Source organism: Cavia porcellus, unplaced genomic scaffold (genome assembly GCF_034190915.1).
Source record: "Cavia porcellus strain 051 isolate PalLab524CR breed Dunkin Hartley unplaced genomic scaffold, mCavPor4.1 scaffold_17, whole genome shotgun sequence".
NCBI classification, from domain to species: Eukaryota; Metazoa; Chordata; class Mammalia; order Rodentia; family Caviidae; genus Cavia; species Cavia porcellus.
Window position 1 is genome coordinate 18,806,431 of NW_026947500.1, and position 24,425 is coordinate 18,830,855.

The window sequence follows — 24,425 nt, forward strand, 5'->3', positions numbered from 1 at the left end:
ACTGTCTACCGGACCACACACACCTGGGGGCAGGTGGGGGACCTGAGTCCAGGGCACAGGCCACACAGACTGCCAGCACCCATCTCTCTTGCCAACTAAGCCAAAGCCCTGGCAGCTGAGCAGGGAGCACAAAGCATCTTGCCCTGGAACACAGACTCAGTGCTGCCATGGAACCAATGTCAAAGCCCAGCTCTTCCCAGAAAACTCAGCACTTTGGAAGAAGAAAAAGTAGAGGGACCAGCAGCCAAAGAACCCAGGCCTTCTAGGGGTGCCCTGTCCCTGTGAGAGAGGGAATGAGTGCTATGGTCTCCTCCTCTGGGCACCTCCCCACCTCGCCAAGTTGAAAGGAAGCAGACAGGGCAGCAGCTGGGCCTCTGTGCGACCATCAGTACCCTGGGAGGCACTCTTGGCCTTCGGACCCCACCTGCATGATAAGCAGACCCACAAGTGGTAGGAGGCTGCAGGAATACCTAGCAGTCACTGTCAAAAGGCAGAGAGGACGCAGCCACACTGGTGAGCCTCCTAGGGCATCACCTACTCCTAGATGCATCAGGCAGAGGGGATGCTGAGATCTCTGGCTAAGCCACGGTCCCCACCCCACAGCACAGCAGAACTCCCAGTGACCTCTCCACCGGTGACCCGCTTCCCTGTATCAAGCCATCAGTCTCAGAGAGGTAACACACACAGCCCACTTGAGGTCACACACAACCACAGGCCCCAGCACCACAGTTGCCTTCTGTGGGAGACAGGGACACGAGGGCCTAGGACTGTGGTTCCCAGATGGGGGCAATGACCGGAAGTGCATGAACATGAGCATGCAAATGCCCTCTTCCAGGCCCCCAGTGGAGACACGGCAGGAACAGGAAAGGCCACAAAGCTGCCCAACAGCCCCCTGAAAAAGGCCTGGACCCTGGCATCCTGCTCTCAGGACTGGCGGCCCCTGGAGGAAGGGGAGCCCTGAGTCACATGACTCAGCATCACCCTGGCTACCTGTGTAGCCAGGAGGAGTGAGGAAGACACAGAAGCCTAAAGCCAAAAAGACGGGACTACGATGAACGTGGTGACTCACACCTGTAATCCCAGCACTCAGGAGGCTGAGGCAGGAGGATCGTTGTGAGTTCGAGACCAGCCTGGGCTACAAAGTGAGCTCAAGGCCAGCCTGAACTGCATGGAGACCCTACCTCAAAAAGACAAAAAATTAAAAAAAAGATGGGACCAAGCGGCACCAATCAACAGGAGAGATCAGCCAAGAGTGGACAGATGCCCCTCACGTCAGGCCCCCCACTCTGCTGTGGCACGGCCACATCAAGCAGGGCACCCCTGTCATCCCTGTGCTGCGGCCGTGCCAGGCATGTGTCTAAACCTTGCTACCCACCCCTGGCACTGGGCTTTGCAGATGAGGTAGGTGCCCAGCTGGGACCCAGAACTGTAACCTGAAGCAGCCAGGTGTGCACAGCGGGCAGACGGCCACCCCCAGCAGGAACAGGGGATGCTAAGCGATTTTGCATGCTGATGGAGCAGGGACACACGCAGGACCAGAGCTGGCCAGGATGGCCACAGGAGTGTGGGACAAGAGAAAGGAGGACAGGGCATGGCATTTTTCTTCTTGTGCTGCTGCTGTAACACGCTGGAATAAAAACTCGCTCAACAATGACAACAGGTAATATTTTTAAAATGGTCACCCCTCCCCCACTCCCCAAAAAACACAGTTCGAGTTTCAGCTGTGGCTCCCTGGAGCTTCTAAGGGAGCGACGACCTGCTTCCCTCCCCACAGTACTTGGTCAACCCAGAGGCACGGAGGGAAATCAGATGTCTTCTAAACCCTGCCAATCAGGTCCACAGGGGAAGTGTGTCTGCCCCTTGGCAGGGAACCCCAGAAAGTGCCAGCGGGAACACACCTCTCAGCTCTCCAAGGAGATCTCAGGGTGCACACAAACCCCTACCCCCCACACCACCACCAAGCAGGGATACGAAACAGCCACACACAGGCACCTGGATAAACAGGAGGCCACACTTGCCCGAGGGGTCCTGGGGGTCTCGAAGAGGGGGACAGAGGCCTAGAGAAATTCCGTGATGCTCCCCTGGTGAAAGGCAATGCCCCACAGACCTTCCCTCCCCCACGAGTAAACCCAGCCTCTCAGGACCCCAACCTCAATGCCGAGCAATGCTGGGGACGAGCACAGAATGAGTGTCTCACCCTGGGGTGAGAAGGGACCCAGCAGCCCCACGCCTGCTGAAGGAGGGGCCCACCTATCTGTCATTCTCTCACAGCAGGTCAGCCCCTCTGCACCACAGAAGGTGAGGCCAGACCCTGTGACCACAACCCCCACCTAGACCTGGGCAGCCTACTACAGGCAGGATCCATGCACCCCAGCCCACCCTGCTCAGCCCTGTCCCACACCCTGGACCTCAAAAGACTGCCCAAAGTTGGCCCAGGCCACACCCCCTCTAACCAGGACAGTGTCTCCTCCCTTATCCCAAAACATCCCTGACACCTCCTCCCTGGGACCTCAGAAGGTCACTTCACGTCCCCACCACTTCATGGCTGGTAATGAGGAGGCTCCCAATACAGGCTTGGAACAGCAGGCTCTTAGTCAGGGGGGCTCCTCGAAACTTATCCAGACCCCCATCAGGTAAAACCCTCCCAGGGCAGCCTGGCCAGAGGCTGGTGACCTCAAAGCATACACATTAGCCTCGGGTAAGTGTGGCAGTACCTCTTGGAGCCCGTGTGGGGACAGTTTCCCTGTAGTCTAGGGGGCCTCGGTGAGTCCCAAGCAGGTAACAACACGACAGTCCCAAAGCCACCCCAGACTTCGCACTCCTATCCACAGCCAAGAAGCAAAAGACCCCTGGCCAGAAGCCAGGCCCCACCCCTACCGCCCTGCCCACCATGGGCAGGCACAGACGGCTGGCCTTGCCTTACAGGGAAGGGGAATTAACGAGCTCCGGGAGTCACATGCGCCTGCAGTGCCTCCGCCAGAGCAGCAGGCTCAAGCTGCAGAGATCTAACTCACATCCAGCCTGCTGCAGCCCCTCTGCTTGGCCCTTCGCCCATATGGCATAGGCAGCAACAGCAGTGGCGGCCCGGAGAGCCACGCTGGTCATCTGGTAAAGGGCAGTGAGGTGGGCATCTTAAGCCCATGCCATCCTCCTTCACGGATCCCCCACTTCATGTAGCAAGGAAGGGTACGAAGCACATTGCAGACCCTGCCCCACCCACCTGTGCTCCCTGCCATCAAGGCCACCTCTCAGTGACCCCAGAAAATGCAGGGCAGGGGAAAGGAGGCACCTCAGCCCCTCCAGAAAGACCCCAAAGGCCTGGCCCAGGTCACGCAAAGTCACATTTGCATAGCAGAACCAAGGGGCAGTGGCAAGCAAAGCAAGACCTCTGGGGCTCTTTGTCCTAGAAGGGCTGACGCCAGGCTGACACCCACCACATTATCGTGGCCTGGACGCACACGCAGTTCACCCTGCAAGGGCTGGAGAATACAGCTCATGAATCCCATTTCTGGGCCAAAAACGCAGGCATCCTGCAGCGTGGCCAGCAGCCCTGGCAGCCAGCTTGCCCTGGCCTGCCTGGCCTGCATCAGCCCTGGAAGGCTGGATAACTTTACAGGCCAGCAGGGTAGCTTACACCTCCAGCCCATGCTCCCATGCTGGCCCCAGCCTGACAGCTGCCCCCTCCCAGCCAGGGAGGGCTCATAAACACCACTGTGACAGGCCTGGCCTCCCTTCTGAGGCTGGCTCAGGACAGCTAGGGTTGCCATTTATATAATCTCCCGGGGGCCCCAGCTGACACAGCCACCATGAGGGCAAGGTTATGAAAAATTCATGGCCAGGGCCTCTGCATCCAAGGAGGAGGAGGAAAGGAAGGGAAAAATGCAGGGGCACTTGGATGACTTAGCTTTAAGACCTCTCACACACGCGGAACCTTGGGAGCACACAATGCTACAGATCTGGCTTTTAGGCCTCGCCCAGTGACCCCAGGGCCTTACCTCGGGTCTCACCTCTGAGTCAGAGGAAGCCCCTGAGAGCATGCAGGGCCACCACAACCCACACTGCAGGATCCAGGAAGATGCTAGTTTAAGAGAAGCAGAGGGCTTCCAAATCCCCCGGTGACACAGGCCTTGAAGCCTCTATACGACATCTTGGCTCTACTAGATCAGTAAAGTGGGTTATGAGGACAGACGGACGCTACAAAGAGGAGCAGGGCCGACAGCGCCCCCCGCGCAGTGGGAACGTTTACACCACACAGCCCAGCCTTACCTAAAGAAGCTAACAAACCCTACCTATGCGCAGACACCCAGCAGGCATCCAGCCGCGGCCGCTGGGTCCTGCCGGCCACCCACAGAGGATGACACACGATCTCGGCCGCCCCTACCATCCCCAGGGCCGCCTAAGACCGCAGAGTTGGAGCCGCGACTGGCCCAAGGAGGCGCTCCCGGGGAGCCCACCTGCGGGTGGCGCGCCCTCACCTGCAGCTCGCACCAGGCCACCTCCACCCAGGTCTCGGTGTCCAGCCCCTTGTAGACCGTCTTGAAGGAGCCCCTGCCCAGCTCGATGTCGAACTTGAGGAAGCGGCCGTCCAGGGAGGTGGCCACGGCCTTGAGGTCGTCCTCGTCATCCTCTTGCTCCTCAGGCTCATCCTTCCGCGCGCGCCCAGGCTCCGGCTTCGCCTCGGTGGCTCCGGCGTCCTCCTGCCTCACGGCGGCCGCCGCCCCCTCCTCCTCACGCTGGCCCGAGTCGGGGGCCTTGGCGGCTGCGGCGGCAATGGAATCCGGGCTGGGTTCCTGGGCGCCCGCAGGCTCCGGGCTGGGGTCCGAGGGGGTGCCGGGCTGCGCAGCGGGTGCGGCGGGCGCAGCGGGCGCGGGGGCGGAGGGGCGGCCGCGGGCGCGCTCAGCGATGAGCCGCCGAGTCTTGCAGAGCAGGAGCACCCGGCGCTGCAGGGGTTGCGGAGGCTGCGCGGGGGGCGCCTCGGCTGCCTCCAGGCCAGGCGGCTCCTCCTGGTCCGACTCCACCACGCTGCGCCGCAGGAAGCGCTGGGGCCCGGGCCGCGCTGCCTTCGCCCGCGGCTCCGCCATGCCCGCCGGCCCCGCGCCGCGCCCGGCCTCCGTCAGCGCGCAGGGGGCGCCGCGCCCGCCGCCATCGCCGTCCATCTCTGCGGGCCAAGGACACGGCCGTGAGCGCCGCTGCCGCCGCACCTGCCCGGCCCGCCGCGCCGGGGAAGTGCTGCGTCCGGGACCCCGCGCGGGAGGACCCGCCGGGCGTCCCCGGGGGCCGGGGAGGAGGCCGGGACAGGGGGCCCGCTTGCGGGGCCGTCCCGGGGGAGGCTGCGGGGGGACGCAGAAGCACCGGCCGGGCGGTGGCTCCACAAAGGACGCGCGCGGGCCCGGGACGCGGGAGGGGCGCGGGAGGGGGCTGCGGCGGCGGCGGCGCGTGGCGCACAAAGGCGGCGGCGGGGACCGGACTCACAGGGCGCGCGGGCGCCGTCCATGCCCGGGGCTGGGGCGGCGAGGCGGCGGGGCCGCGCTCCGAGGCGGGTGTCCGCGCCCGGGGCCTGGACTGCGCTAGGGCGGGGTCCGCGCTGGGGCTGGGGTCGCGACGCTGCTCCGCTCCGCTCTGGCGTCTGCTCCCTCGGGCCAGGCCGCTGCGGGGCCGCGCTCCCGCGTGCTCCTGCCGGCTCCGCGCGCCTCCGCTCCCGCACCGGCTCCGACCCGGCGCGCGGGGAGGGCGGATCTTCCGCTCTCCCCGCCCCCGGGCGCACACAGGGCGGGGCCTGTCACGCCCACCTGGCTGCAGGCGCGCTGGCCACCTGCAGCGGCTAGCGGCCGTCTCTGGCCCGCTGGACTCCGGGCTCTGAAGCTCTCTGGAGCGGTCCGCGGGGCTGCCGGCTGTGGAGGATCCCATTCGTCCCCGGGAAGCAGCAGCAGCTCCCTGCCCCACCGTGCCAGACTTGGGAACCTGTGGCAGGACAGGCTAGGCAGGCTAGAAGAAGGCGCAGAGCGCCCCACCTCCGGAACCCAAGTTCAAGTTCGAGTTTGGCAAGGCCTGGGTTCAGATTGTTCTTCCTGCCTTCCCTGTACTCCAAGGATCTGTAAGGACCTCACTATTGGGCGGGAAGGACGGTAACAGTGATCACTGTGCCAGGCAAGGCGGAAATTATCTGCCTCCAATCCCAGAGTTCCCGAGAGACTGACAGTTACCCTGGGATCCCTCGGATGGGGCACAGCGAGGTTTCCAGTGCTCGCCCCACACCACCCCACTCTGCCTCCTCCCTCCTCTTGGGGAATCTTCTATGACCTCTGCCCCCCCCCCATGAGCCCTGCTTCTGTCATCTGGGAACCTTCCTGCAGAAGTCGGTGAGGGTGACCGTCTTCTGCCAGACGCCGCCCTGAGCTAACACCTTGCCTCGTCCAGCCCTCTGTGACCTCGCATAGTCACTGCACCTTCTCCCAAATGAGGAAACCGAGGCACAGGAGAGGAGATCCCAGCGTGCTCTCATTTCAGTCCCCACCCGCAGCGTAACACCCTCAGATACACACTGCCCTTTAGGGCCAAAGGTGAGTCCATGGGCAGCTGGCCCTGGAGATCTTAGCCCAGAACAGCCCATATGATATAAAAGCCAGCAGAGGCAATGCCAAGCCTTCAAACTAGAGGAGAGCTTTGCCTGTCACCCAGAGCAGCAGGACTTCCGGGATCCTGCTGGGCACTGGTAGCAGTGCTGGCGCCAGTTGGAAACGGCTCAGGAAAGCCACCATGCACCTATCTTCCGGCTCTGATCCCAGTGGGTACGATACTGGAAGGGGCTGCACTAAAGAATCCCGGTGAACATCACAACTTAAGGCTTTCTCCCCAGAGAGCTCTCATGGGTCAACAGTGTTTCTGGCACTGGGCTGGCATTTGGCACCAGCCTGTTAATTTATGTTATCTAATCCCACATCTGCCTTTCAAGATAGGCATGGGCACCAAGCCCACACAAGCAAAAGTATGGCAGGTGCCATCTCTGCAGGTCTGAGTGTCCTTGGAAGCAGGGCTCTGAGCTGCACCACCCAGATGGGAGGTTAAGGCACAGGGTGAGACTCCTCTTGGTCCCTGTGGACTCTAAAGACTCCCAAACTGTGTCCCTTGCATTCTGAGTGACCTTGGGCAAATTCCAGGCCTTCCTAAGTCTTGGTATCCCAACCCTGAGGAATGGACTGGTCATTCTGGTTCGCCCATCCCGAGGGCTGCCAATTCCTCCTAGACTTGAGCTGGGTCTGTCAGGGCTGAGTATGCTCCGGCCTGACCCAGGGAACCCCAAGATAAGAGGGAAATGACTATGTACCAGGGCCCACAGTCTGCTTCCTCCTGTTCCCAGTGGTTGGCAAGTGGCAACATGCCTGCCTGGTGATGGAGGAGAAGACCAGCCACTCTCATCAGCACCCACAGCTGCTGCCCACCCACACTGGCATCCTGTGAAGGATGGTTACACCCACAAGTCAGGGGGAGTCGTGCAGGCTGTGGTGGACAGGGGAGAACCTGTCTCTGATGCAACACTCTGTGCTGAGCTCCTAGGGATGATTTCACACAGCCCTGCTGACACATTTCCCATGGCTCATTTCGGGTACCAGTCCATGACCATTAGAGTCCTCAGCCAAGGGATACTGGACAAGATCCCTGTGTCCCAAGCAAAGAATCTCACTGGTGCAGGCCTTGGGATTCCAGCAGGTGGAGCCTGAGGGTTCTTTGACCCGAACTTGGAAGCCAGGACTTCCATGGAACCTTCTGTGTGCCCTTAGCCGGGGCACATCTCTGAGCCACTACACCCCTGGTGCTAGGACCAGGAAAACAATCATTGCCTGTAGCTTTGCTAGCTGTCCTGAGGCTCTGTGAGGTTGTAGAGGTGATTCTGATGTGGGGACCCGGGGCATGATAGTATAGCACCTGCATTTGGTGCTTAGAACAGCTGTCTCGAAGGCCTGGCCAGGTGGGCATGAATGACACTACCTCTCACAGATGACTACTTTGAGGCCTGGCATAGAGACTTCCCAACGTTCAATAACTTCTCAAGGCCACAGCATGAAGACTCCACCCCATACCCCTCACCCCAGCTTCTCAAGACTTAACACTTCCCAGCTTCCCAGTGCCGTGGAGTTCCTGCCTGAGATGGTTGCCCCAGTCCATCTGCCCCAGTGCCCCAGCCTGAGCTGGTAGCAGGCGCCGACAGGCACACACTTGCATCAGGAGATGAAGCTCCAGGACCACATCATCATTTTGCTCATCTGCAAAATGGGCATGATGGTCGTGTCCAGCAGCTTCACCACATAGTAGGTGCTTAAGAAACATTGGTGGGAGAAGGGAGACAGGAGCAGCCCTGTTGCCTCTGCTCATACCAGGACCCACTGAGGCTCACTAGGTCAACCAGGTGCCGGCCTTTTTAAATGGAGACCCAGTCCCAGGTACTATTGGGGTACATCTTCCCTGTTTCCTTCCAACGACAGGATCCCATTAGAAATGTTCCGAGGTGTGACACATGAACCAGAAAACCAGTCTTCTAAGGAAGTGCTGGTGAATAAGTGGAGCGGATACTCAGTCCTGGCAGGGCAGACAATGCCTTTTATTTTATCTTATTTTATTTTTTGTCTTTTTGAGGCCAGTTGTCACTATGCAGTTCAGGCTGGCCTTGAGCTCACTTTGTAGCCCATGCTGGTCTCAAACTCACAATGACCCCCCCCCCCCCGCCTTAGCCTCCTGAGTGCTGGGATTACAGGTATGCACCACCATGCCTGGCTCTTACAATGCTGTTTAAAGTAAAATTATTGGACTGGGTATGTCACTTAGTGGTGAAGCACTTGCTTAGCATGTGTGGGACCCTGGATTCCAACCCCACCACTGAAGAATGAAAAAAGGGAAGGAAAAAAAAAGAAAGAAAGGTGAGAAAGAGGGGGAGAAAAAGGGAGGACAGAGTGGGGAGGGGGAAAGGAAAAAGGGAAAGTAGGAGAGAGGAGAAAAAGAAAAAGTACCCATACTGGGAGAGAAAGTGGACCCACAGGTATAGGAGGAAGGCAGAGACCATCCAGCCTCGCCCACAGCCTCAGTGCCCCCATTCCTTGTCTGTAAGGGGGCACCCAATGAGCTCTGGGAGTATTCACCACTGTGCTTTCCATGGCCCCGTCTCAGCCCTTCTCCACCCAGGGTGTCACATCTGGCACTTTAGCATCCTCTGGCTCTGGAAACCCCGTTACCTGCCTGGAAGATTGACTAGGGTTCTGGTGTGGCCAGGACTCGGGGGCCGGGGTGTCCAAGTGCAAGGCCCAAAGCCCCAAGGAGGCTCCAGGTCCTTTGAAAGCCTGGCACATGGAGGTATCATGGCACCATCTGCAGGGTGAGCACTTGGCGGGAGACCAGCAGCAGAGCAGAGCCTGCCCCGATGCCAGGGCCCAGACTGTGTCATTCCCCTGGGTTTGCTGGGGGCAGTTTACCAGTATAAGCCTCTTGGAGTAGCTCCTTCCAGGCAATTCCTGGAGCCCCAGTCTTTGTAGGGTTTGATGCTGAGCACAGCTCTCCAATGGCCCTGAAGGGCAGGCTGGTGCCCCAGGTCCTACCACCAAGAAAACAGTCAGCCAACCCAGAGACAGATGCTGGGGATCTCACTGCTCTGACAGCCAGAGGTAGGCACAGGCCACCACTGGGCAGCACATGGAGGGAGGGGCTCAATACCCCTGGGCCATACCTGGCCCATCTGATGGTATAGGACCAGGCGGTGACTGTCACTCAGAAGTGAAGAACAGAGCCTTGAGAAAAGAAGGTGCACAGAGGCCACATCACCAAGGACTAAATTAGCACAATGGCTGAGTATACCGGCTGCCCGTAGTGGGCACCTGGACATCTCCAGCATGCCCTGTGCCCTGTGGCACCATGCTTTAGAATCCAGCTTTTGTTTCGTATATATATATATTTAAAAAGATAACATGTCCTTTCCTCCCAAATTTTAACGTGTGTTGGTTTTTTTCTTGATAGCCTTATTAGGATATAATCCATACCCTATAAGTAATTCCCTAGAGTACACAGTTCTTAGTCCATTCTCAGTGGTATCCAACCATCATCTCAGAAAACTTCAGCACCCCCAAAGGAAGCCCCATCCCTCTTAGCAGTCCCACACTTTCCGCCCTCTCCCCAGCCCCTGGCAACACACTCTCTTACTCTCTGTTTCTATGGACTTCTCTAGTCTGGACTTTTCATACAAATGTCACCTCACAGAAGGTGACCATTTGTGTCTTCTTTTGCTAAGCATAATATTTCCCAAGTTTATCTGTATATTAGAACATTGTTCCTTTTAATATCAAATAATAATTTATTGTCTGGATACACATATTGATTTTTTGTTGCTGTTGTTTGTTTGTACATGTGTTTGAGACAGGGTCTCATTGTATAGTTCAAACTGACCTTGAATTTGCAAACCTCCTGCCTCAGCCTCCCAGCTGCTGGGATTATAGACACGTCCTGCCATACCTGGGAGTATGGATCGTTTAAAATCAAATGCTCATCATACAACATTTGTAAAACAAAAAGTAGAAAAAAAATGTTTTAGGGCTGATGCCTAGATCCATGGTAGTGTTTGCCTAACATGCCTGAGGCCCTGAGTTCAATTTCTAGCACCACCACCAAAAAGCAATTTTTTTTCATTGTGCAAAGTGTCACTCCCCATATAGAATTCCCGCCACACCGGCTGTAGGGGATCTGAGTCTCTTCGCAGTGGGTGTCCACATAGGAGATGCTCAACAAACTCCAAGCAAACAAGCAAATGTGGTTCAACTCTTTGTCTCCTGGGAAGATTTAGGATTTAATTGCACCTGGGTAGGCACATGCTACATATACAATTATAGATCCTATTTGTTTTGGTCTGGATCATGAGGCTTTAGCCCCTTAAATGTCCTGGGATGAGCAGGTATCTGAGATTTCCACTCCTGATCTCTGATGAAATCTGTACAGCCAGGATTACAGGCGGGGCCTGCCTGTAATCCCAGCAGTTGGGAGGTTGAGGCAGGAAGATTGCAAGCTCAAGGCCAGTTTGAGCTACATAGTGAGATCTTGGTGTCGCCCAGCTTCCACTGACAGGCTGCTCCAAACTGCACCAAGCAGCTTTTGCATTAGGAATTGGAACTAGGGATTTTTGAGGGACCAGGGCTGGGTTTCAAGCCCCATGAGTACTAGAACCCCATTAAAGCCTTCCTGATCATAATGACACTGAGGATAATTATAGCCAACACTAGGTGAGTGCTAAGCTAAGGCTTTGCAGGAATGCCTCATATCACCCTGAGGGCTCCTGGAGGTGGCACTGCTACCAGGTGGGAACACAGCACAGGGCAGCCACTCATGGTGCCTGAGCTCCACGCCCAGCAGGTGTGCTCCTGGCAGGGAGCCCAGGAGGATCTGACATGTCCCCGCCCAGCAGCTGCCATCTGGCCTGTCCTCCAGCCTCTGTGCTAAGCCCTCGGTCACGTGAGGCTCCTCTCTTGGGGCTCTGTCCTCTTGGGCAGGCAGGTGAGTCATGGCGCTTGCTGACTTCCAGCCTGACCCCCAGTCCAGCCCCATCTGCTGTTGCCTTCCACAATGTCACTGCCGGGGAGCCCTGACAGTGGTGTAAGTTTCCTCTTGGCAGCGCTGTTGTGCCTCGTGCCTGGCAGATTGGCACAGCTTTCTGGAGAGCTGTGGCTGGAGCAAGACCTCTGGGAAACTTTGCACGCACAAAGCAACTGGCCATGGGATGGTAGTACATCAAGATGTCCACTGAAGGATTATTTATAATAAGCCATCTTGATGTTCAGCAATTGGAAAAAGGTTAAGCAAACCATGTTACTCCTACACAATCAAATATGATCACGCCACGTGAATGGCATTTGCAGAGTTTTATCATGGCACAAGGAAGCAGTTAGAGATAATGGGAAGTGACAATAGGCAGGGTTAGAAGGAAGCACAACAGGCTGCCCATGAACACTTTCACTCTGCACTTTGCTTTCGCTTCAAAGAAGAGGTGGCTTCCCTGGATGCCTGGCCTGCATCTTCACAAAAGAGGGTGTGGATAGGCACCCCTGGCAAAGCCATCAGATAAGCGGGAGGGCCAGGGAGAAGCAGCCTGCACAGCATTGGGTATGAAGGCTCAGGGACCTGACTCTAGTCCTGCAAGCCATAACTTGAACTAATGCATTTAATAACATCTGTGAACTACAGTTTTATCATCAGGCAACAGGACAGTGGAGGCCCCCAGCTTCCAAGGCTATGCAGGAGCCGCTGGACGAGTCCCCTGGATGTTCTTAGCAGCCCAGGAAGACCTCAAAAGATGTCAGCTGTTGCCGCTGCTGAGAGAGTGAAGTGTGTATGTGTGGGATGAGGGAATGGGTTTGGAAGTTGCTCCCCTGACTCTGGGCAGATTCCTACCTTGGCTACGGCACACTGCTCTCTTGGCCTGGCTTTCCCAGCAGGAGAGGCAAATGGCTACTCAATGGAAAGGGCCATCCAGTTTGCCAAGGGCAAGTCCTCTTCTCCTGTTGTAACAGGACATTCTAGGGCTGGTCAGATATGGACATGCTCAGGGTACAAACTGGGAGAGTCTGTGGACAAAGTGGCAAGGATCCAGGCAGGGGTTGGAGCTGGCACCCCTGGGTGGACATGGCAGGTCCTTGGGGCAGTGTCTACATGTGCTGTCCGGGCAGTTCTGACGATGGCTGTGTTGTCCTCTCAGCTAGCAGAGCAGGGATGACTCACACCCGGACTGGCAGTGGTCTCTCTGCCCTAAATTTCCAATTTGCACCCAGCAGGGCTCCATGTCACCTGGCAATTGGAGCACCAGAGTCCCCTGGAGAAGCAGGGGCCCACATTATTCTCCATGAGTGCAGATCGGGTTTCCACTCAGCAGTGAAGGCGGCCTGCCTGATTTCTGGGTTTTTTCCAGTGGGCTCAATCCCCATTGCCTGTGCCTGTCTTGGAAGGGCCCGGCTCTTTCAGACTGAAGATGTGCCCAGGTAGACACGAGGCCTTCACAGTCACCTGTCAGCTCTGCTGTGACACCAGTCCACTGCTCACAACAGAAAGTGACCACATCCCAGGACAGCCTGCAAGGGGGCGAGGCTGCCTGGAGAGGAGACTTGGGGTCCAGGATCAAAAGGTAGAAGAAGATGAAACAGTGTCATTTTCTAAAGCATCCACGTGAGCATGCCTTTTAAGAAGGACATACAATCCAGAAACCACTTCTATAAGTCAGTTCTTGTTATTCACAGCAGCAAATACAGCACGATTGTTCCCAGGGGAAACCAAGCCCTTCCAATCAGCCTCGTGCTTGGAGTGGCCAATTTCCTCCTCTTCTTGGCAGACACAGGGTTGACTCTAACAAGGAACTCCTGGTGCAGCCCCACACCGCACGCCTGATCGAAGTTTACCTGAACAGTGTCTTCTTCCGAAGGAACCTCACGGCTTTCTGGGCTCAGGGACACAGGACAGCACCACGGGCCTGGGCCTGGGACAATTTTTAAACTGCAAAGTCACCAACAAAAAGCCTGGTACTAAGTGGAACACAGGAAACCAGCCACCCAAGGGAAAAACAGACAAAGGATGCAAGAAGAGAATTAACAGAAAAGAAGAAGACACATGACTCCCAAATAAGAAAAAGAGGGCAACTTTGCTCATGCAGAGAATAGGACATCAGAACCACAGTGTGAACCCCATGGTGCCACCATCCCTCTATTGGGGTGATGAAAACAGGAAAGCACACAGAGGGCTCGGCCATCAGACCCTCCCAATCATGCCGGCGGGGAGGAGGGGCAGCAGTCAGCTGTTGATGTTGAGGGTCACAGTATCAACAAGGCCACCTTCTACTCCAGGGAGCATGCTACTAAATGTGCACCTGAGCTTCTGCAGGCACCGGCTCAAGGACAGCAATTCCATGCCTTTGTTTTTCCTTCAGATTGCCATGGGCCTCAACTCGTTACCTGAGCTGTGTGTGCTGGGGATGCATTGTCTCCATATTTCACTTCTGGTGGTCTGATGTCCCAGTTCATCTTCAGAGAAAATGCCCGAGGCTGGGCATGTTATAAAGAGTAGAAGTATACTTGACTCATGGTTCTGGGGGTGGCACTAGCCAATAGTTAGGGCCTTCTCATCAGCTTGTAACATGACATCGAGTGGCAGGCAAAACAAGGCCAAGTGTGCCAGAAACAGAGCACCTTTACCACAAAGCCGCTTCCTCTGGCTCGTCAATCCATGAAGCCATTAATATACAAAAGGATTAGATAATTTGTAGGGTGGAACTTCCTGACTCATACCCCAAAGTTTTCCACCTTTCAATACTGCTGCATTAAAGACTAAGTTTCCACCACAAGAAAATTGGGTGTGTCTTAGTGACTCTCATCGCTGAGATGCAACACCTGACACCCACAGCAAGAAGGAAGAAAGGTTTTCCTTGGCTCACGGTTTGTAGAGGTTTTAGTCCACAGTCGGCTGGCTCCCAGGCAGGGCAGCAGGGCAGAGGAGACATCACAGAGGAGGAACAGCTCCTGGCATGGCAGGCAGGAAGCAGAGAGAGATCAAGGGAGGAGGAGGGAGCCAGGACCTTCCAGTGCTTCCCCAGCAAGCACTTCCTCCAGCCTGCTTTCACCTCCCAACATCACATTTGGCTATAAACTCAACAGTGACCTAATCTACTAATGCATATCACATCCCATGGTCCAATCACCCCCAAAGCCCCACCTCTGAGTACATGAAGCTTGGAGGAATATCTGGATACAAACTACAACAAGGAGACTCATTTGAGTCTTGGCATCTGGAGAGTAAGTTCCCAGTGGGTATCTCCAATGAGGTCCCCAGTGTGGGCACAGGGCAGTGACCCAGAGAGGACCTAAGTGGGTGCTAGGGAAGGGATAGGCCCAGATAGGAACTCTCCTGCTGTTGGCTCGATCCCCTGAGGCATGGGTGGGTGCACCCCTCCCAGCATACAGGTGAAGATGGTGATTTCCTCCAGCCCAGTGCAGATGGGTAGATGGGGGCAGCACTCAGAGAATAAAGCGTGGAGAGTCCTCAGAGGCAACACACACACAGATAACTCTTCTGCCAGCCAGTGCACTGGTCTCCTCTGGATGCCTGCTTAGAGGAAGTGTGGTGCCAGCATTCCGGAAAGGGTACTAACCAGCACCTCTGGGCCAGGGAAGATAGGCCTCACCCACAGAGGCTGATGTAAGGAGCCCCGAACACCTCACGAGGGAGGAACTGTGCCTCTGAACTTTAGAAGGGAAGACGCCATGCTCTGTGACAATCCACCACCTGCCACAGTCATATGTGGGCACCCACAGGGCAGATGTAAACTGAGGCAGTGGCCCCCAAGCTTGATCCAACAGGTCACCTGGCTCTTTAGCCTCACCAGTGGGAAAACTGATCTCTGGTACATGGAAGATGGGGGCTCCCAAAATGGCAGCTCCCCAACACTATCCACTGTTTGCCAGCATGGGATGGAACATAGGTTGTTTTGCTTTTGTCTTACTCAACTTGTGTTTTTGAAGATTTCCAAACCTACAAGAAAAGTTGCAAGATGTCTTCCTTTTTTTTTTTTTTTTTTTTTTTTTTTTTTGTCTTTTTCCTTTTTATCGGTACCCGGGCCTTTTTTTGCTTTTTGCTTCCTCTCTCTCCACATTACACACGATGCAATCAGGACCTTCGGGTCTTAGTGGCTCCATCTCCTCTTGGGTCTGGCCCATGTTATTCCTCAAATGCGGGATGCACACAAAGCTGTAGGCCAATCCCTGCCACTCGCAGACTCTGAGCTCAGCAGCAGAGACGCTGCCTAGGGTATGTTTCGTCTTCTCCCTTACAGCGCACCTCTCAGGAGTCTCTTGCTTGCCAGTGACAAAGAACCCGCACAAAATGGCTTAAATCAAAAAGGGAACTTGATGATGGATATGCAGGAAAATCTGGTGAGCTGCAACTGTTTTGCCGGCAGCTGGATTCAGGTGGTCAAGGGCCACGTTTGGATGTAGCCTTTCTTCCTCCTCCTCAATTTCCTTCCATGAGATGTCCCGCTCTTTTGACTCTCCTAAAGATGGTGCCCACAGCTGCTAGCAGCTTCAGGATGACCACAGTCTTCTGCACTCCCAGGGACTCTGATTGGCTGATTTAGGTCAGGTGACTGTTCCTGGGCCAATCACAGTGAACAGACTGCACACTGGGTGTCAGAAGTGGCCAGGTGTCCCTTGGATCTAAGGGCCGGCGGTTGCAGGAGGGGTTGCCCCCAGACAAAGGGGTAGCTGGCTGCCCCACCTACCTGGCCTTGATCATTGCCTTAGTTCTTTTTCTGGTTGCCGAGACAAACTATCCAACACCCAAAGTTACAGGAAAGGTTTATATTGCCTTATAGTTTGTAGAGGTTTCAGTCCATAATTGGCAGGCTCCAAGGCAGTGGGGTTTGGCAGAGGGGCATCACAGAGCAGGCAGAATGCAGCAGAAGACAGGCAGCAGCAACAGAAGCAGCAGCAGCAAGCAACCAGTGATAGCTCTCTTTCTCTCACTTATGTTCTATCCAGGGCACCCAGGTCGGTGACACTCACAGCCAGGGAGAGGCACCCTTAATCCCAGCATTGCAGCATTAATCCCATTATCACAGCTTTAATCCCAGCATCACATGCCCTAGATCCAGCCACCTCTGAAAAGCCCCACCTATAACCACACGGGCTTTGTGGGGACATCTAGACACAAACCATAACAATCGTCAGGAGACCAGCTCTGCTCACACGGAGAATCTCCATGAAGTCCCAGCACAGCTTGTAGCTTCTTGGCCCCAGTTTGCTCTTCTGTTACACACTTCACCGCACAAGGACTTGGAGGGAGTGGCAGGAGGTCCCCTGGACGACTTAGGACGTGAAAGAGGTGCCCACTAAATGCTACTCTGTCCTTCCACACTCTGCCGTCATTGCAGACCTAGTGAGGAAGTCACAGCTTCATGGAGCCATTGGAACAAGAACCTCCATTTCCAAAAGATTTTCCATGAGCTGTGAGTCCAAGAACGAAATCACTGATCAATCAACCATGGCAATGGCCCCTCTGATGAACACATACATAGGATCTTACCAACTGCACTGTTTTACAAGGTAATTGATCACTGACCACCAGAAGCACACTTCACTTGAAGACAAGAGCAGAAACACAGTAGCACCGCAGGTCAGAACGAGGCTGCTCCCAGCAGCCCCTGCCCTGGTGCTTTCCACACCAGGGGCAGGTCTGGGCCTGGGTGTCTGAGCATCAGGGTGTTGGCAGTGGCCAGGGGGCCTTGGGACTGAAGCAGGGGAAGCTGGAGCTGGCCAGATCAGACAGCACTGAGAGCCAGGCGGAAGGCAGAGGTGAGAGGTGGAGGCAGCCCTCAGCCTGGCTAAGGGCCCTCCTCAGACCTCTCATCGGGACACTCCAGCCTCTTAACAATGGAGAAACTGAGACCCCCAAGAAGAAAAGCAAGTTGCCCAAGGGGACATAGCGAGCACATCACTGCAGGCCAGGGCAGGCCCGGCCCCTGCTCCAGGTCCAAGCAGGTCACATTTTAACCCAGAAGAGTTAGTAACCTGTGAGCATTAACCGGGTTAGTGGATGGGTCTCTGAACACAAGGAGGGGGGATGAGGGATTTAAAAAGGGAAACAGAGAGGCCACACCTGTGATCCCAGCACTCTGAGGGGCAAAGGCAGGAAGATCTCAAGTTTGAGCCTAGTTTGGACAATTTAGCAATTTAGTGAAAACTTCTCTCAAGATAAAAATAAATAAATAAATAAAATGAGTTGGGATTTAGCTTAGTGGAATGTGCTAGGTTTAATCCCCAGAACAAGAAAGAAGGAAGAATAGAAAGAAAGAAAAGAAAAAAGATGTAGAGAGACAGAGAGAGAAAAGACAGAATAAAAGAAAGAAAAAAGAAACTAGTAAAAAAAAATTTAAGGCACACAGGAGCACACCTATGATCTCAGCTACTTGAGAGGCTGAGGCAGGAGGACCTCCTAAGGCCATTTCACAGCCAAGCTGGATAACATAGCAAGATTCAGTTAAAAGAAAGAAAGAAAGTTAAAAGATAGGCATGTACTTAAGAAAAGGGTCCAAAGGAGCCGGGGATATAGCTCATCAGCTGCACAGCACCTGCCTGGCAAGCGTAAGACCCTGAGCCCGATTCCTGGGATAAAGAAAGAGAAGGGTCTAGGGGCTGGAGATTTAGCTCAGCAGAGTAAGCACCTGCCTGGAAAGCACAAGGTCATGAGTTTGATCCTTGGTACCAAAAAAAAGAAAAAAAAAGAGAAGGGTCCAAAGCCATCTGTTAATGCACACAATGCTCATGGAATCCACATGGAAAATACCACACTGCCAAATGCATCACGGAAGAAGACCAGAAGAAGACGCTCTGGTCTCTGTGCACTCCTGGGGAGCGTCGAGGCTGCTCCACAGCTTCAGCATGAATTTAGCACTCTTCTTCCAACAGAGTCTGGCTTGGCACAGGCCGGCCTCAATGAAAGCAAAGATCCAGGCGTAAAGATGCTGCTCTCGAGCTATTTAAAAAGCCAGAAGGTGAGCTTCGAGCCTAGATCCAGCCCAGGATGGTAGAAGGTGTCTCCTCATCAGGTGGGGCAGCAGGCAGAGACAGCCACAGGGCCTTTCTGAAGGTTTGCAAACTGCAGAGTGTGTGCCTCGTTTCTGTTGGTGAGCGACAAGTCATCGGCTGCTGCACCCTGCAGTGAGTACGGGATGATGATGTCTGTCTCCTCTGGTCCAGGTGGGCCATATATTCCACCTCAGCATCTCCCAAAGCTGTGCTTCTCTGCACCAAATGCTCCCCCCAGCCTGCCTGCCACGAGGAGCCATCAGAACCCCTGCTCGATATGGCAGTCTGAATTCAAAGGCATCCGACATCATTTTGTATTCTCAGTACCTGTGCTTCTTTAGGTGGTGGCGGAGGCTGCTCTTCACTCAGCCAGCTGAGGCTCTGGGATGGGGAGGTGGGATCACCCCATCCTCCGGTGAACTGAGCTCAGGGAAACCTTTCTTGTCCTAAGCTCTGAAGTGTTAAGTTCATTTGTTACGCAGCAGTCAGACCGATACATTCTGAGTTGGATCCCTGGCATGACAAGAGTTCCATAAATCAGAGAACTGCAATAAAAGTACACAAATAAAGAGCTGGTAAAGAAATGATCTCTGAAAAAAAAGAACTGCAAGAAAATATACTGAAAATGCGAGGCAGCTGATCCTGTCTGGATTGATCCTGTTCCCTTTCTCCTTGTGTTATTCCAGTATTTGTGGATAGCTAGCCACAGCTATATTGGTGCCGCCAGGAGTACATTGCATTGAACACCTGCTATAAACCTTTCCCAAAGCCTGAGAGAGGCTGGGAAAAAAATCTTTAAACGATTGTCGTTACTGCTAAGGTTCTAACACACGTGGTAGTGACATAGCTCAAAGACAGAAAGCATACAGGGCATCCCTTCTGTGTCCTCACCCGGTTCCCCAGTCTATACCCACTAACAGACAATTCCTGGTCTGTGGGTGTGCAGGGTTTGATTTCCTCCCTTTGGTTCATCTAAGGCAGTGAATGGCTGCTCGCTGGATGCCGAGTTCTGCAGGTCTCACCACCCCAGTCTACACAGATGATCCTTAGTGTTTTGACAGCTGTATACTAGTTCAACGTGCACACAGGCTGGATTATACCCCAGCCCATCCTGCAGCCCCCAGCCTGTGCCTGGCTCATGCCAAGACCGTCTGAAGGATGAGCTCCCTGCAGTGGGGTTGCTGGTGTCAAAAGCTTTACACAGCTGTAATTGTGACAGATTTCACCAAACTGCCCCAGGAGAGGTTGTTCCAATTCACACTGCATCCCCTCCACCAGCGAGGTGGGGAGCATCCGTTCCCCAAAGCCTTGCCCGCAGAGCTGGTAATTGAATTTGCCATTGAGGAAGAGTGGCAATTTCCACGTCCTCTTGGTCAGGGCCCTTCTGTATCTCCTTTCTGCCTGCTGCCCAGGGCTCATGTCTGCCTGCCTCACCTCATCTGTCCAGCAGCAGTGACCCTCCTCCTTCCTCCTCGCAGGCTACAGGAGGCGTCGGCATCCTGGGTGCTGGCCAGGGAAGAGTTCTGGGTGCCCCCAAGTTATCACTATTTATGGAGGAGAGCTGAGGATTTGGGATGCATGGGCTTCACCCCAGCTCCCTACCAGCTGGCCTGTGGTCCTATCACTGCTGCCACCCAGGGAGTGGCTGCACTGCTGGATATTGGAGGACATGGCTGGCCCGGGACCCAAGGCCCCTCTCTCTCCTCCTCCTGATGCCAGCAGCTGACTCAGAAATCCCTGCAGGGCTCCCACGACCTTTGTCTGTGCCCACAGTGCTCCACAAAGCTGTCCCTCCTCAGGGGCATCTGTGAGTTCCCTCCTGCGAGGAACCATGTCTAATTGACTGTAAGGGTCACCCTGCCCACAGCAGGGCAGATCTGGCTGGAGGTGAGTCCACTGAGTGGGGTCCTCTCTAGCTGGGCCTAAAGCCTGGATTCAAATTCCACCCTGGGCCAGTCCAGCCACAGCTATGAGTCAGGACCTAGACTGAGTGAAGCTGAACCTACTTCTTGCCTCAGTTTCCCTCTGTAAAATGACCCATTGGCAGCCCCACGAGGTCACTGAGGGATCCTACGGCTGCACGAAAGGCTTGGAGGAAGCCAGGGCTCAGGCTGGGTCACAAAGTGCCAGCTTCCCTACCTCCATGTGGCCAGGAAACAAGACCCCAGAGAGCAAAGCAGATCGAGATCGGGGCTGGGCTGTATGACCCTTCCGGGCCCCGTCCAAGGGAAGGAGGCGGGGCTGGAACTGCTCGGCCTGCAGTCCATGTCTGGGTCCCTGTGGGCCTCAGGCCCATCCACCATCACCAGGCACTCCCAACAGGCCCATCTCCAGGCAGAGGTCATTGGGGATCCCGGCCTGCCTGTACCCCTCAGACCCTTCAGGCCCAGTACTAGGAGACCAGGTCAGAGGTCCCCACCCGAACACACAGATGATGCTAACCAGGGTCCAGGCATTCTCAGGGAGTCTCAAGGGTCACAGAGGCATCTGGATGGAGGTCAGACTGGCACACAGCCCAGGTCCCTGACCACGTGGCCTGGCTCCCTGATACACAGCCCAGGTCCCTGACCACATGGCCTGGCTGCCTGGCACACAGCCCGGCTCCCTGACCGCGTGCGTGGCTCCCTGATGCACAGCCCAGGTCCCTGACCACACAGCCCAGCTCCATAACTGCTGACAGCGCCCTGGCTCATCCTCCAGAACTTCGCACTACCGGGGCCTTTTGGAAATAGTTTACATGCCATTAAAGTGCATAGGTCAGCGGCGTCAGTGCAGTCCAGAGATTGCAAAACCATTGCCACTAAGTCCAGAGTTTTCACCTCCCCGAAGGATACGCCCTGCTCACAAGTATCCCCAGCCCCGGCTACCATAACCCTACTCTCTGCCAGGCGGAACTGCCAGTCCTGGACCTCCCATGTCCGTGGAGTACGTGACATGTTGCCTTCTGTGTTTGGCCTCTTTCTTCTCCTGTTTCCCAGACTCGCTGTGTTCAGCAAAGGGTCACGGTCGTTCCTCTTTCTTGCTGAATAAGATCCCATTGAACGGGCACAGGGGCCATCAAAAGTATGGGGAATTATTATTGTTATTGTTATTATGATATTATTATTTTAAATCTTACTACAGTAAAAGACGCATTGCCAAGAATGAGATGTATGCTCAAAACAAGGGGGGTATTTGGGGAGGGTTAGTGGCCATCTGTCTTTTACTGCAATAAACTTTAAATGATAATCCTACTTTGGGTCACCCCGCTTTGCTTAACCCCTTCGATGGATGGCAATTTCTACCCAACAGAAACACGACAGTGTGACCTCGCCCCCTTCACCGCATCTGCCACGGGGTGACTCCTGGCTCTGAATCACAATGGTGGTGGAAGGAACATGGTCTGGCTTGACTCTGGCCATCCAGGCAGGGTGACAGCACAGCTGAGGACACCTACGAAAGGGGACTTCTGGAAGGGGCGGGAAGGACGCCAGGGGAGGATTCTGAGGGAGGCCCATGCAGAATGTCCCCCGCTGCAATACCTTTTAAGATTTAAATGTCCACCCACCGTGCGTTTTGATGGTGCCTGGTGTACCACCTCCTGCTGTCTTCCCATCAGCTGAGGGCCTGGGGCTGCTCCTATCTGGAGGGGACCGTGAACAGTAGTTACCTCGCACCCCCATGTCTTCATGCGGATAAATCCAAGGCCGGGACAAAAGGTGACTGTGCTGCACCGTGTCTGAGCCCTGGACTGCATCCTCACGGTTGCACCACTTTCTGTCCCTCCTGCAACCTGAACCTTAGCCCTAGCCCTAACCCTCTTTTGCATGCCTTCTTCTTCTATTCCAGCTACCCCCGAGGGTCCCACCTGGCACCGAGTTATCTGTGCCTCGTGACGCCGAGCACCTTTTCCCGGCACCTACTTCTTGGAGATTCGCCTGCTCCATCCTCCGCCTGCCTTTGCCTCAGGGTCTGTCTTTCTGGTGCTGAGCTTCCAGAGCTCCCCTGAGCTGGGTGATCCAGCCCTGCCTTACCAGACACACGGTGTGCAAACATTGCCTCCCATTCTGCGGGCTGACTTTTCAAGTCTTCCATCTTGGCGAGGTCCCCTCGGTAGCTCAGCGGTGAGGTGCGTTCCTACCTCGGTGTCTGTGGCCAGCAAACCCTTGGGTGACGTTGGCCTAGGAGCCCTGCGGCCTCCTGCACCTGCTGGATGCTTCTTCCAGCTTCAGAGCCCGGTGCGCTGCGGCCCCTGCTGGCCACCAGCGACATTGCACCCCCTCGCCGGGGCGGGATACACTACCCTGGCCGCCCACTGGGAAGGAGACCCTGGAATGGCTGGCTTTGTACTCAGCCTTCTCCACATGCGCGCACACTGGGAAATTAAAATCATTTTCCCATTCCACAGAGGAGGAAACTGAGGCCAGGAAAGTGAAATAATGCCCAAGGTTCTAAAGTTAATACATGGAAACAACTGACTCCTTCATTCACTTATTCATTCAACAAATGTCTGTCAAGATGTACCCCACACCGGAGAAGCAGAGCTGCTGCCCCGGGATCCACTTTGAGGGAGCCGTGGGGATGGGAACAGGTCGGAGAGGTTTTCCCACGTCCCAGCTGGAGTCCGTAATGCCCAAGTAGGCTACAAGAAAAACACGTAGGATTTAAAATGTAAAGATTGTCAGAACTTAGTGAAAATAGGTCTGCATAGCACAGAGGACTCATTTTTCACCAGTCACTGGCTCTGCTTCCTCAGCCCCGGGAGATGAGTAGAAGGATCCAGGAAGTTCTGAAACACAAACGTCTTAAGGTGAGAATGTACTCTTTTTTCCTCCTTCCTTCCTTCCTATTGGCTGGGATGTACGCTTGATGGCTGGAATGAAAGCAGTTATCTTGGACCCTGAGGCAGAGACTATGTGACTGGGAGAGCAGGAAGAGAGGAGAACTGCGCTCCGGAGAATGTGGGGGGGCTGCTCCCTGACCTGTGCTGCCCCTCCCAGGGCATGGTTTCTGTGACCGGAGAGAAACACTGGTTTTGTCTGGAGCTGGAGCTTTGCCTTCGTGTTGTCACACTTGCCCCTGAGTGACAAAGTATACAAAGCCCCAGCACAGGGCCCAGATCATCCCAGGCCTCCCAGCCAAGCATGTGACCTGGTCACACAGTTGTGACCAGGGCTGGACAGCAATGAGCCCCATGAGCCTGGGGAGACACTAACAAGAGAACCAATATCAGGCTCAGCCCGGCCTCTCTGGGCCGCTGGTCACCGGCATTCAAAGGCCCTGCTGCCCATGGTGCCCCACACTGAATTTCCTGGCTGAGAGAGTGCCTGGTCCTAACAAAATGGCATGTGTTGGGACTCTCACCCCAGCATCCCAAGAGGCTGAGGCAGGAGGATCCAAAGTTTCAGGCCAGCCTGGGGCAGCTCACCGCTAAGTGAGAGGGGTCTCCAAGAGAACTAGGGGTGCAGTCTCATAGGCAAAGGCTCGCCTGGCACATATGAGGCCCCGGTTCCATCTCCAGCACCAGCGGAAGAGAATCAAACCCGACCCAGACCCGCACATGCCAGCCGCCTGTGCCCTGCAATTGCCCCGCAGCCTGGTTCGTGTCCCCGCTGGCGCTCTTGCAAAGCTTCGTTCCCGGGCCATCAGCTCTTTGGGTGGCTGGGAAGCTGAGGCTCAGTATGGGGCGGGGGGCGCCCAGGGGTGCAGGGGTGGCCGGGCTGGTGCCAGGCTCCTGCCCAATGCCCACATCCTCCGCACCCCACTGGGTCGCAGCTTCTGGCCGGGCACGGATGTCCTTGCAGTGGAGGTGGTGACGGTCCAACAGGACCCTTGTGCTGCTCCCGTGGCCGGGTG

The 24,425-nt window shown here is 55.4% G+C and overlaps 1 protein-coding gene and 1 long non-coding RNA gene across 12 annotated transcripts in view; both read right to left on the reverse strand.

Annotated features, from left to right (window-relative positions):
- Nucleotides 1–5,614, reverse strand: part of Wnk2 (WNK lysine deficient protein kinase 2) — a 109,493-nt gene extending 103,879 nt beyond the window's left edge. For 10 of the 11 annotated variants that reach the window (XM_063227324.1, XM_063227331.1, XM_063227329.1 and 7 more), the window contains exon 1: nt 4,476–5,172. In XM_063227324.1, the coding sequence (XP_063083394.1) occupies nt 4,476–5,156 (681 nt within the window). In that variant the 5' untranslated portion in view covers nt 5,157–5,172. Of the gene's footprint in view, nt 1–4,475; nt 5,173–5,472 lie in introns of those variants that run through there. The other variant, XM_063227322.1, reaches the window with a different exon arrangement.
- Nucleotides 5,615–8,575: 2,961 nt separating this feature from the next.
- LOC134470860 (uncharacterized) lies at nt 8,576–22,774 on the reverse strand. Its single transcript, XR_010040048.1, has 2 exons — nt 22,604–22,774; nt 8,576–19,135 (listed from the first exon to the last, which is right to left on the reverse strand). It is a non-coding gene; the product is annotated as an uncharacterized LOC134470860 (long non-coding RNA).
- Nucleotides 22,775–24,425: the final 1,651 nt, after the last annotated feature.